Source organism: Neolamprologus brichardi, chromosome 2, assembly GCF_056152115.1.
Source record: "Neolamprologus brichardi isolate AB-2024 chromosome 2, ASM5615211v1, whole genome shotgun sequence".
Taxonomy (NCBI): Eukaryota; Metazoa; Chordata; class Actinopteri; order Cichliformes; family Cichlidae; genus Neolamprologus; species Neolamprologus brichardi.
This window is the reverse complement of record NC_142105.1, coordinates 34500166-34512500: the sequence shown is the minus strand read 5'-3', so window position 1 is coordinate 34512500 and position 12335 is coordinate 34500166. Positions and strand designations below refer to the sequence as shown.

At 42.7% G+C, this 12335-nt stretch overlaps 1 protein-coding gene across 4 annotated transcripts in view; it reads left to right on the top strand.

Moving 5' to 3' along the window:
• The window catches only part of atp8a1 (ATPase phospholipid transporting 8A1), a 109728-nt gene that overhangs the window by 73947 nt on the left and 23446 nt on the right, over positions 1–12335 (top strand). For all 4 annotated transcript variants that reach the window (XM_087851791.1, XM_087851789.1, XM_087851792.1 and 1 more), the window contains 3 exons: positions 2858–2968; positions 9003–9077; positions 10346–10468. In XM_087851791.1, the coding sequence (XP_087707917.1) occupies positions 2858–2968; positions 9003–9077; positions 10346–10468 (309 nt within the window). The remainder of the gene's footprint in view (positions 1–2857; positions 2969–9002; positions 9078–10345; positions 10469–12335) is intronic.

Here is a 12335-nt window from a genome sequence, read left to right as displayed (position 1 = left end):
ATTGCTGGCACATCCAACATACTGTTTTACTTTAGTCCATGACGCGCTTACCTTCAGGGTCATACGTCACATGAAGACCAAAATAGTTCCAAACGCCAGATCTGAATGAGGGTGGGGGAGGTTCAATTTGCCATGTTGCAACGAGCTTAGCTTCTGTCTCGCTAGCTTGCGCTGCGCTCAGTGAATCTGTGTTCGACTACTCCGCCTAGGCTGCACTGTCGAGCGCAGATTCACTGAGTGCTCAACACAGACAACATCGTCAGAAGAAAAGTTGATAAAATAAATTAAAAATGTTGTATTGTTCGATACATATGCGTACCGAACTGAAAGCACTGTATCGAACGGTTCAATATCGATACGAGTATCGTTGCACCCCTAATAATAACATCTGCATTTGTACAAGTGCTTCCTGTAAGCTACAGGCTCGTGCTTCTTTAAAACTGTAAATCATCACCTTTGTGATGGGTTTGATGGGTTTTCAGTAACTTCACCTCAATAAAGGAATTTGAGAGTCAGAGAAATATTAAAATGTTAACAGGATCCAATCTGTCAGTCTAGTAACAAAAGATCAGCAACTGCAAAAATGAAGATAACAGGTAGGTTATGATATTTAATTTGGCTCAAGCAAAGTGAAAATCACAATAATACACGACTCGATAAACACGTCAAAGTTGCAAATGCTTATCCATACAGCACTTTATCAGTGATACTGTTTTTCATGCCTTTGACAGCCTTGTCTCAAATGTGTTACATGTTACTGATAGCCTGGTACATTGTTCTGAGGAACAATAGGTCATATATCTGAAAGGGCTTCAACTTATACAGTAAAGTAGCATCTGCTATAAAACAGGCATGTGGTGAAACCCAACTCCCATCATAGCTATAGGGAACGCATCCTGGCAAACTGCTCCTTAAATCCATACTCATGTCGCAGCAACCAGTTCGTCTGAAACTCTGCATACATATGACACCCGCTGACACAAAATCCATGGTGTTTGTGAGTCTGTTACACAGCACACCACTTAGTTCATTGTGTTTGTACAGCCAAGAGGCTTGGGGGTATGAGGAACTAAGCGTTGACTAAGGCACAGAGCGTTTTCTGTGCTTCAGTATGAAATTACTAATCAAGAGACTCGGGTTTGTCTGAAGTGCCCATTTAATCCTCATGACATGCAGAAAGTGTATGTTCTTCAAAGACAGGTGGCCTCTTGTAATCGATTTGTGTCAAATTAAATTACACCTCCAGACTTCCAGCGGGACTTTCCGCATCTTGGTGCAGCGGCACATTAACTGTAATTTGCTGACTACAAACTGAAATCAATCAAGGGGAAGTTGTATAACTTGTTTTTCTACTGCTATACATGATTTAGATTAATGTGTGCGAGTGTCCGATGAGCATCCTGCTGCCATAGATTACTACACAGCTAGATTTGATGCTTGAACAGTGTTATCTGTTAGTGGAGAGTAAAGAGGCTTCAGGCCAGCATCTCTGCTGACTGTCTGTCATCAGCTTGGCTCTGTGTTAACTGATGTTTGATCCAGACCTTCGAGGGTCACACAAACTGGGACTGCGACTGTTCTTTCAGATCACAGAGGAGTTCTGTGTTGATGCTGAAAGACAAGAACCCAAAATAAATAAAGCTGTGTTCAAAATGTCAGGCACTCACTACTCACAATACAACTGGGATATATAGCCATGTTTTAGTGCTATCCAAATGTAAAAGCAGTTTTACCATACTCCATGTACTGCGCTAAAAGTATGACACAACTGCTCACAAAAGTGTGTAAAACCCACAATCATTACCCAAACATAAAGAAAAAAACTACTAAAAATATGTATATTTAATATGTTTGTAAAAGCTAATATGCCCACGCTAGTTCAGTGTTGGCAAGTTGAAATACTGACAGAAGAAAAGAGAAAAATAAGGTGGTTGATGTAATTTATATGTCAGCCTCTTGCTAACGATGTATGATTCAACTTCTGTGCATATAAATGAGAAGATGTTGCTGTGAAATAAAAACTACACAATGGCTTCACAAGGTGTTAAAGTGCATTAAAAATATATATTTAAGGCTGTTGCCAGCTGGGCAACATGATGACATCACAACATCTCATATAGATGAGCATAGCTAAGTCTAACGAGTTTGGTTCCCCGGAGTTCACCGACCAAAAAACAAACCCTGACAGAGATTGTGTGCGTTATAGGACAATATGCTGGGTGTCTTTTCTTTTATCAGTGTCTGTAATTGTTTTGTTAGCTGGTGTTGATGTATCGCAGCAATAATGTAATTAATGAAGCCGTGAAAATGACCCGAGCACTGTCCGAAAGCGGCTTTTCCTTTCTGCCGATGGGCTCGCTAATTTGGAGCAAAGAGGGAGAAGTGATTAAGTGAATGATTTTGGACACAACCTCTAGATGGCTAGAAGGTGTGATGAAACACTTGTTCTGCTCCAGTGCTATCACACTCATCAGCCAGAATTGCAGTGTGATTGAAAGTTCACCACAGGCCTTAAATAGTGGTGTAATTATGAGGCCATTTAACTATTATGTTAGGCCCTTGGAGACTAATACCCCCATATGAACCCCTCCAATTCCAGCAACTCAAACCTCAGCCTTGCAGTCTTTGTCTACACGTTTCCTGGAATGTGTTAGCAGAGCTTTGGCCACGAGCTCCCATCAGAGGCTTTCTGCCCGGGAATGACAAAAGACCTTTTTTAATCTTGAAGTTCTGTAACTCTTTTAGTGCCTCAGCCCTGATCTCTGATTACAGGGAGCCATTAGAGACAAACATTAGACACAGATTTCTGCTGTGCATTCATTTTGTCGTGTTCTCCATTCATTTCCCTCCCACACAGTTCAAATACTTAAAGAATCTGCTGCTGGTTCACGGAGCCTGGAATTACAACCGCGTAGCCAAGTGCATCCTGTACTGCTTCTACAAGAATATTGTCCTGTACATCATCGAGGTAAGACTCACAGAAGCTCTCAGCACTGAAGGTCGATGTGAATGCACAGCTTTGAGATTTGTTTTTCAAAGATGCAAATGGCACAACTACGTGAAGGCAAAGATTCCCTGTTAGAGTTTCCATGTTTGTATTTCTGTTGACTGGCCCCTCACAGAACCTGCCAGGCTGTGCAGCTGCTGGATGAAGGTTTGAGTTTGGACACATCGGGCAGAATATACACACGAGAACGCTCGCAGACATACACGCTCTGCGGTGTAATCAACAGGAAGTCTGCCTTTAGTCCTGTTCAGTCCTCAGAATATTAATCTGCAGACGTCGAACCAGTTCACTAGTGACTCCACATACTTTATGTCCTAACATTTAGGTATTAATTGTTAACATTGGACATGCCAAGAAATAAAATGCAGATGATTATTTACACGTGGCCAATCGTATTGTGCTCTAACTTGGGCTGTGATAATGGTGAAATATTAGGATTAACTTTATGTTTCATGTATTTTATCAAATTCTTGTGATGTTCCTTCATATTTATATGCATTATTTTATTTTCCTTGGCAAGTTCAACTTCTTTGCAGAAATAATGCTTAATAACATTTCCCATCACTGTGATTTACTGCACTGCTGGGCCTTGTTGGGAAATGTTCACAGACACTCTAAACTCTCCCTGTTTATCAGTGGAGAAGGATGAGATTCACGTGTCTCTGCCGGCATCGGTCAGTTGTTGCGTGGTGGGTTTGACGGCGTCTGACAGATACCAGGCCCAGTGCAGATTGCAGCCTCAGATCTGTAACCAAGGGTGAGCAGACACGTGAAGTGCTTCCTATCACCGGCAGCTTTATCACTAGTAGCGCTCAGATGTTTGATCAACAGGCCGTGCACTTGTGTGACAAAAGTAGCAAGTTTGGCTTCGCACCTTCCCAAAAATGCAGAAGTGGAAACTGCAGAGTGTTTGATCTTTACCAGTCGCTTTGTGTCAAAGTGACCACGCAGCGTAACCGAAAACACGACATGAAACGATTTCCATGAACATCTGGGAGCAGAACAGGAGAAAAATACACTATTTGGCCACTTAAAGAGTCTTTCCACCTCTCTTTATGTTGCTTGACAAGATTTGAGAATATCGCTTTATTTGCTCATAAAATGTTGCATTTTGAGAGGCTCCCTGCTGAAGCGTCAGGTTCACGTAACCTTTTATGGAAATATGACCACTTAAAAAATTGCTTTTGTTGATCCTCTTTCTGTGACACTTGACCTCTGACCCCCTTTTTAAATCACATTTTAGTTTATGTGGCATGAAGAATCAGCCGTGTATTTAAAACATTCCAGCGTGTCTGCGTCTGACTGATTGTCAGAGAGGGTGACTGGTCTGTTTCCAGGCTGTAACTGCAGTTATAAATTCATTGTGACTGTTCGATCCTGCTGCCCTTTTCCACAAACGCCGTTCAGAGAACAAGTAAAATTAAATTTTCAGCAAATGTAATTTTCTGTTGGCACGATCCATTACATTTGACATTTACATCTTAAAATCGGATTACGCTTGTTTGTCTGTTTTTAATCATGGGTAAACGTTAGCTTCTCAATCACTAGGAATTTGATTTTTAAAAGAAACATCACATCAAAACCTGGTCAGCGTTCTTCTCGGCATCCTTTTCTTTCCTTGTGCCACCAAATACTGCTTCCCTTTGAAACACACCAGGTCCATTTTCAAAGGCCCTTTTCCAGCGACTGGAACATAACATCGATAGTTTTGTCTGCAGGGCGAGCTTCTTTCCAGCACACCTTTTGTTGCTTTCTGAAAACATAAGTCCCCTCCCCCTCTCATGCTCGGCTCCTTCGGGGGAATGAAGTAGATAATAGCACATTTCTTCACCATTTGGCTGGTTCAGTATTCGAAATGTCCCTGTATTGTAAGACCTTGACATCGAACACAGCGGCAACCCCGGGGCATGAGTCAAAGCAGCGTTTGTTGCACTAACAGGTTTACTTTTGAGCTCGCGTGTTTTCCCCTCGACTCTCGGGACGCCTTGCAAGAACAGAATCGAGGATGTTGACGGGAATTTTAACTTTTTGTTCGCAGCACCATTGTGCCATACAGTGTGGGTTACAATATGAATGCCGGGGCAGGAAGACCCTGTGTTTAAGCCTCTTTTCATCTCCCTCTGCTTCCACGGGGTCTTTGGTTTCTTATGAGACACGTGGAGTAAGAGGGCGAAGGATTCTCGGCTTATTGTGGAAGACGTGAATGTGAGCACAACTTAGTCTGAAGCTCTTGGAGCAGTTCAGGACTTTCTGAGGCTCACAGAGGGTTACTTGTGTCAGAATGTAAGGCTGTCACTCCAGCGGATGATTGACTGACATGCACAACTACCTCAGTGTTTCTTTTTCCTTTTCAGACGCTGCTGGTTTGATTGGCATTTCTTTTCCTAATCGGTCAGAGAGCACTTTAAGCACATTCATGCTTGAGCTATGAATTCTCATTTGATTTAAAAGAAGGAAAAAAGGCGGCAACATGTAGCCAAACATTTTTAAACAATGTGTCCAGTAACGAAACAAAGTTGGGGAATAATTTATAACCTCGTGCGATTGAAGAACAGCAGCAAAAAAGTGGAATTCAGCCACATTAAAGCTAAGAGACCCTTTTTAAAAGAAACCATAGAAACTCCGTTGAAATGGGCGAGCCAGCTGGCCACTCAGCTTTGATTGACACATTGCCAGGGCGCTACAGAGGCGGCTGATGGACAAGTGGCATTTATGAGGCAATTACATGAAAGCTCATTCAGTGGAGCTCAGTTTAGTCAGAGACGGCTCCGAGTAGCCGAGCAAAGCCGACCAGTAGCTCCGGATTAATCCACGGAGGCCATGCCTGCATTGTGAGCTTCTGTTTGCAGCTCCACATATTTCCAGCATATTTATCAGCTCCCTCTTTATGCGACTCTTTATTCTGGGCTTGCTTTGTGTATGAATCCCATTAACCATTCTGCAGGGCCGAGCTTAAGAGTGTCAGGACTCGCATTGTTGGGGACAAATGTCATACCCGCACCCCCCCACCCTCCAGCCACTTGGAGACAGCAGTGAAGCAACACTGGAATCAATGATTTTTCATTTGCTGATGAATATGCAAGTCTTCTTATCTCCTAGCCCTCGCCCAATCCTCCTTTTTCTACAGCTCCCGTTTCCCTCTATCCCTGTTTTTCACGATGTGCAGTGAGGGAGAGAGGCCAGCCACACCCCTTCGCTGAGTGGCACTCAAAGAGGAGAAGAAAAGGGGGAGAAAAATCCGGCCTGGTACTTCCCCTAATGAGCAAATCAATGCAACTGTCCCTCAAGAGACGGAGAGAGTGAGAAAGAGCGAGAGGGAAGCTATTGGCCCAGGCCAAAACACTCACACAGAAGCAGTTACCTCGAGCTATGAATAGGAGTCTTTTTTAACTTAGCACAACAATATATCAGCCCAGACCCTCATTGAGCAGAGCTGTAATTAATTCAGCAGTTTGACCTACCCGCTAGCCGCTCGTTACCGTCGCTTGAGCCACGCTAATGGATGAACCTGCTCATAGCTTGGGCTCGTCTGCCCACAGCCCACAGCGCTGGCATCTGAATATGTTTCTGTGCTTCGCCAGGGGTGCTGTTCATCTTTTGGTCTGGGTCTGGCCATATGTAGTCCCACATTCAGCTGAGGTTAAAACCAGACCCCCCTTTTTAAAGACACAGCATCATGGTAGAGTGCACCTGATGGCGGGATCTGGGATGGGTGGGTGAGGCAGAGAGGGGAAGGTGAGGGGCAAACAGAGGATTCGTCTACACCCCCCCTCACCATTTGTGTTCATGCCTATGCTTTCATGAGTAAATGGGAAGGACCAGTGGCAGATTATTATTGGTGGTGTAGACAGTGGCAGCGGTGGGCGGGGCCCGAAACAGGCTTTGTCTCAATCTGAGAATTTGTAGCAGTTCATGCCTTCATAATGAAGTTAAATGAAGCGAGGAAATGCTCGGTTGGCCGAAACGCAGCACGCCTGATGTTCTCTTGACAGTTTTGGCGTGAGTCTATCCAGGACCGCAACGTCGCAAACTGTAACTCTGTGAGGTGCAGCTGCTCATTTACAATCTGCAAACAATTTTGAGGGTGTGCAGTCAGATTTACTCGAGCACGTGTCCGATAAATCCGCTTTACACCAATAAAAATTCGACGTATGTGCTGTTCTCCCTACCAGATTGGAGCCATTGCTCTGCTTTCATCTTAGAGGCATTATTTTGCTCAAATAAGCGTGGCTAATCAAAATACGGTGATAAGCCTCGTTTCCACTCAGCACATGGTTTACATTACCTCTGTCTGCCTTTCCTGACACAGTATATCAAAGTCTCAATCACTCTTCTGCAGTCCTGACTTTGGCCTTAAAACTAACCTCATCTGTCACCCACATGTCATCAGGTAGATCGTGGAGGAAAACAGTGGGTAAGATATATGTTTGAAGTTAATCGTGTGATGAATCCAGTGGAGACTTTGCATCTCCGAGGTGCCATCTGGAAGTCCCGGCGTTCCCACTGTCTCTCATTTTTTCTCATTTGGCCCTTCTGCCTGTTTTTTTGTGTCTGAATTAAACTAACGACGGAGGTTGATCACAGGTCAGCCCTTTAAAACCAAACCACTTTAATGTAAGGATCATTCAGTTATTTATTTTTCCCTTACACTAAAGGGAAACACACTTTTCTATTATCTGTAATTGCAATCTCAGCGGAGGCTGCGTCCCTCTGATGGTAGGATAAGAAGACATTGAAGGATGCTGTGTGGATCGTTAGTTTGTAGATGATCCTGTCTCAAATCTGATAATGTTAGCCACTTATCTTTGCAATCACTAATGAAAAGCTTACACCGAAAGAGCAAATAGCTGCATGCATGTAAATGTGGCAGCGTCTTCTATGATTAAAGCTTTCAGTATCAAAATTGAGACCAAATGGCTTTCAGTGTAAAATGACAGCGCTCATTAGGGCTGGGCCATATCATACCGTTCACGGTAACACTGGTGTAATGTTGGGCAACAATAAGAAAATGAAATATGGCGATAGAATATGGGTAAAACGCGCATGCGCAGTGCCTTTGTTTACATATGCACATGGCAGCGACAGAGAATGAGAAGAGCGAAAGCGGATCGTTGAATGAAACGATGAACCTGAACTGGTTTGTAAAAATGCTGCAGCTTCACTGGTGTGGAACTGGTTTAGCTTTCGTCCGTCAGATACACAACAAAGCACTATTTTAGGTAGCGCATGCTAGCGGGCCGTCGTTATTACCGTGTTGTTTGGAAAATACGGCGCACTTAAAATCAATCCTTTGATTTTCCTGAAAGTCGACAGAGCCCCTTATAATCCCGTGTGCCTTATGTATGAACTCTGGTTGTGTTTACTGACCTCGAGACGATTTTATGTGCACGGCGCTCGAAAATCTGTCAAATGTTTCAGTACGACTTTGCTAAGCTACGAAGCCGCACCGCTTGATGGATTGTTGGAGCATTACGGCTATCGTAGGCGGAGCCTCGCGGAGTGATACTACTGTGCTTCAACATAATGTTACCGTATTGTGTGTGTATAACCTCTTTTTAAGTGTTGTGGATATTATACATGGTTATGCTGAGGATATGTCGGCCAGTTTCCACTGGAAATGCCTTTTGGTTGAACTGTCAGCGAGGAATTTGCATTTGCACTGTTAATGTTTATATAACTAAAAAACAGCTGCTTGTTTAAGTGAAAATACATTGATGGTTTTTTTGCACTAATAAAGTTGAGGAGTTGTAAAGTATTTTGTCTCGTGTCAATTATATCGTCAGTTATATCGTTATCGCAAATTTTCAAATGTATATCGTGATAAATATTTTGGGTCATATCGCCCTGCTCTAGTGCTCATTAAAAGATGTATTTCAAATGTTCCAACACTTCAACTTCATTGTTTGCCACTGAAGCTGATGGCTTCTTAAAAAAAGCTGGTATTATAAATATGTTGCTGTTTTGACTCATTTTATGATGTTTTTGTCTTTCTTAGATCTGGTTTGCATTCGTCAATGGCTTCTCTGGTCAGATTCTGTTTGAACGCTGGTGCATTGGCTTGTACAATGTGGTGAGTGTTTAGAAACATGTGCCTCTACAGAGACCACTTTACTCCTCTACCTCTTTGACACAGAACGTATTAGCTGTGGTGCCTCAAGCCTGATCCCTTTATTGCGTGACTATGTCATCAGCATCCTGAACACGTTCTCCTTTATTTATGACCCGTTGTCAAGCCCGTATTCCCCGTGTGCCCTAAACTATGTACTGAATGTGAAAGAACAACAGCTCCGTTTGCCCCAAAGAGGATAGTTAGTAAGAACAGCTACGTGATAATAAGAAAAGGAAGACTGGAGCAGAAAGAGCTGCTGATGTAGGGAGTCCCTCAGAGCGCCATAACAGGACCACTCCTAATGAACTCATATTTCATATCTGTCATGAATTAAGCAGGAGGGGAAAAGTGCATCTGTAGTCGAGGTTTAAGAGTATACTGTTAAGACCGCAATGAGTCGATATGTAACTTTAAACTGTTTATAAAAATGAACTCGATTCAATCAACAAAAATGAGTGAGAGAAGTGTGAAGTGAAGTTTCCCCACAATCCCAGTCGGCCTCAAGCACAAGTAATTTATGGCAGGTACAAACTGTCAGGAGGAGATTTGAGCCCTGCCTTTTGCCCTGTTTCATAACCACCTCCCTGTGCCCCCCACTCCCACACGTTGTAACCAGCGCTGCTTTGGTTGTGGGAAAAAGCTTCAGTCTTTTACTTTATCAGAAACTGAGGGAATTCCATCGGCTCAGTGGGAGTCTGTTAGAGGCAGTGGGCTGAATCTGCCCCTCAAAGGAGGTCTTCCTCAGCCTGGCTCTGAATAAGAAAAGAAGCCAGTGGAGCATGTCCTGTAGCCCACTGGTCCTGCCGACTGAGGCCTGAAGACTCCCACTCCAGATGGGCCTGCAGGGAACTCTGAACTGAATCAGTTGAGCTACACAAATACCATCCTGCTCCTCTCAGCAGCTGCTATACAGAACATTACAACAGCACCAAGAAACGATGCTTTAAATACCTGCTGCTCCGTCAAGAAGACCGCAGATGCTCATCGAGATGGTTTTTGCATATGAACAGACTTAAAGCATGAAAATCAAAACAAGGTCAGCCAGTCTCCAGTGAAATAAAATGAAGAGTGGAGAACAAAATGAAACAAAGCTTTGACAGGATGCTGGAGTTGGAGGTTAGGTTTACCGTGGCAGCTTTAACAGGAGATATTTTTAGCAAAATCATATTACTTCATATCAGATTTATCACTGTGTGTTTGTGCACGTCTGCGGCTGTGTTTTCTTGTAGATCTTCACCGCCTTGCCTCCTCTCACTCTGGGAATATTCGAGCGCTCCTGCAGGAAAGAGAATATGCTGAAGTACCCAGAGCTCTACAAAACCTCCCAGAATGCCATGGGCTTTAACACCAAGGTAATTTGATCCTCTTATCACATGTATGTTATCTATGTGGATGTTTCCTGTAACACATGAACAGGTTTCAGTACTTTTAGGTTATTTATTTTTCTCAGTTTGACCTTCAGTATCATGTTTGTGAATATATTTCATGTGAAGTCGAACAGTATGTCGGTGTAACAGACGCAGTATGTCATTAATACTGTTACTTTACTGACACGCTTCAACAGCCCAGTATCAGCCATTTCTTTCATTCTGCTCAAATTAAGTGACAACAACAACAAACTTGTTATGTTCCTTTGTTATTGTACCTTTTATGGAATTAATTTTGTTCTCCACTAAATTAAAAGGGTAAAAGTCCCAGTAATTAAATGCCATTAATAACAGGACAGCGATCTGTTGACGTCTCGGTGACCTGGCAGCTGCAGTTTGTGGGTATCCAGTCGTAGCCTGCTTTGGCCTGGCTTGACCTGTTCTGTCTGGCTGCGGGGGCTGTCTGTTAGCTGGTAATAAAGTTGTCTCTTCCTTTCTCCATGCTGAGCCAGAGACTGCTGGACCCTCCTCACAGGCGTGGTGACCTGGTTAGCACCACATGGAGGTGGATTAAAAGCAGATTGGCCACGGTGGTCACGGGCAGGGAAGGTCAGATCTGTTGGGAGATGGCAGCAGAAAAGGAGGGATAGAGAGGGTGCTGTCACTGTGTAATGGCATTGGTCGCAGAAAATTATGCAATTTGTTTAAGTGAGGTGTTTTTGTTGTTCTCTTAGAAGCCTATCAGATCGCATTTAACCCGCACAACAGCAGACTGCACGAATCAGATGACGTTGGTTTCTGTTTTTCAAAAAGCCATTTTAAAATGCGTCCTAATGAACATCAGCGTTTAGTCATTTGTTCTGATTTGTGATGAATTGTTACAGATAATAAATAAAATAGATACAATTTAAATGTAGCATCTGATCCTACTATAAAAAAACAGCTGGTTAGTCCATAGGAGGCTCTAGTATATTAGCATGTTTTCATATCTTACCAACTTTTAATATTACAGCTAACAGCTGGATCGCCAGTCTGCTCTGCATGAGTACAAATACACAGGAAGAGGTTGTTTATAACAAGTATACCTTAGTACTTGTTTTGTTTCATGTAGTTTCTATTTTTTTCAAGAACACATGTAAAGGGTGAAGTTGCTTTGATATTTGTTTTAAAATATCTGACACTTGCTGACACAGGCAGAGACGTCCATCTGTCACTGACTCCATGATTACTGGGACTCACTGGTTATAACTGGCACTAACAACACCTTCTACTTTCTCTTTGGCACAATCTGTACTTCTAAGTAAATTTTTCTCCCATATTCAATTATAACCTTTCAGAAGTTTGTTTCTTAGCTACACACTTAAAAGTGACAGAAGGCAGCGTTAAGATTGGAAAGACTCGTAAAGTTGTAGCTTTGAACCTTGTGTTTTTTATACATGATATGATTAATCAGTAAGTGTCTTTAGAGCAGCTGTTGCACACAATTAGCCTGTTTAATCAAGAAAAACACGTCGTGAACATTAGGTGTAGCCCTGCTAATGTCACACATTAAAGCTGTTCCAACAGTGTTAAATATCTATAACATCTAAAGACTGTAGTGTCACAGCTGAGTGGCTGTTTGCTGACTATCTGTCATTTCACAGAAAAACAAACAGACTAAAGGTGAACTAAGCGCCCTGTTCTTTGCAGATCAAGATTTTATGATTCACAATTGTTTTATTATTAATCATCTTTAATGATTTGTGACCACAGCTGCTTCATGAATCGTATGAAATTTTCTGTGAATCCTGCTGTACGATGGATTTCCCTTTAATCAGCTTTGTGCGAAGACTTCATTAAGTTTTTGGTGCCA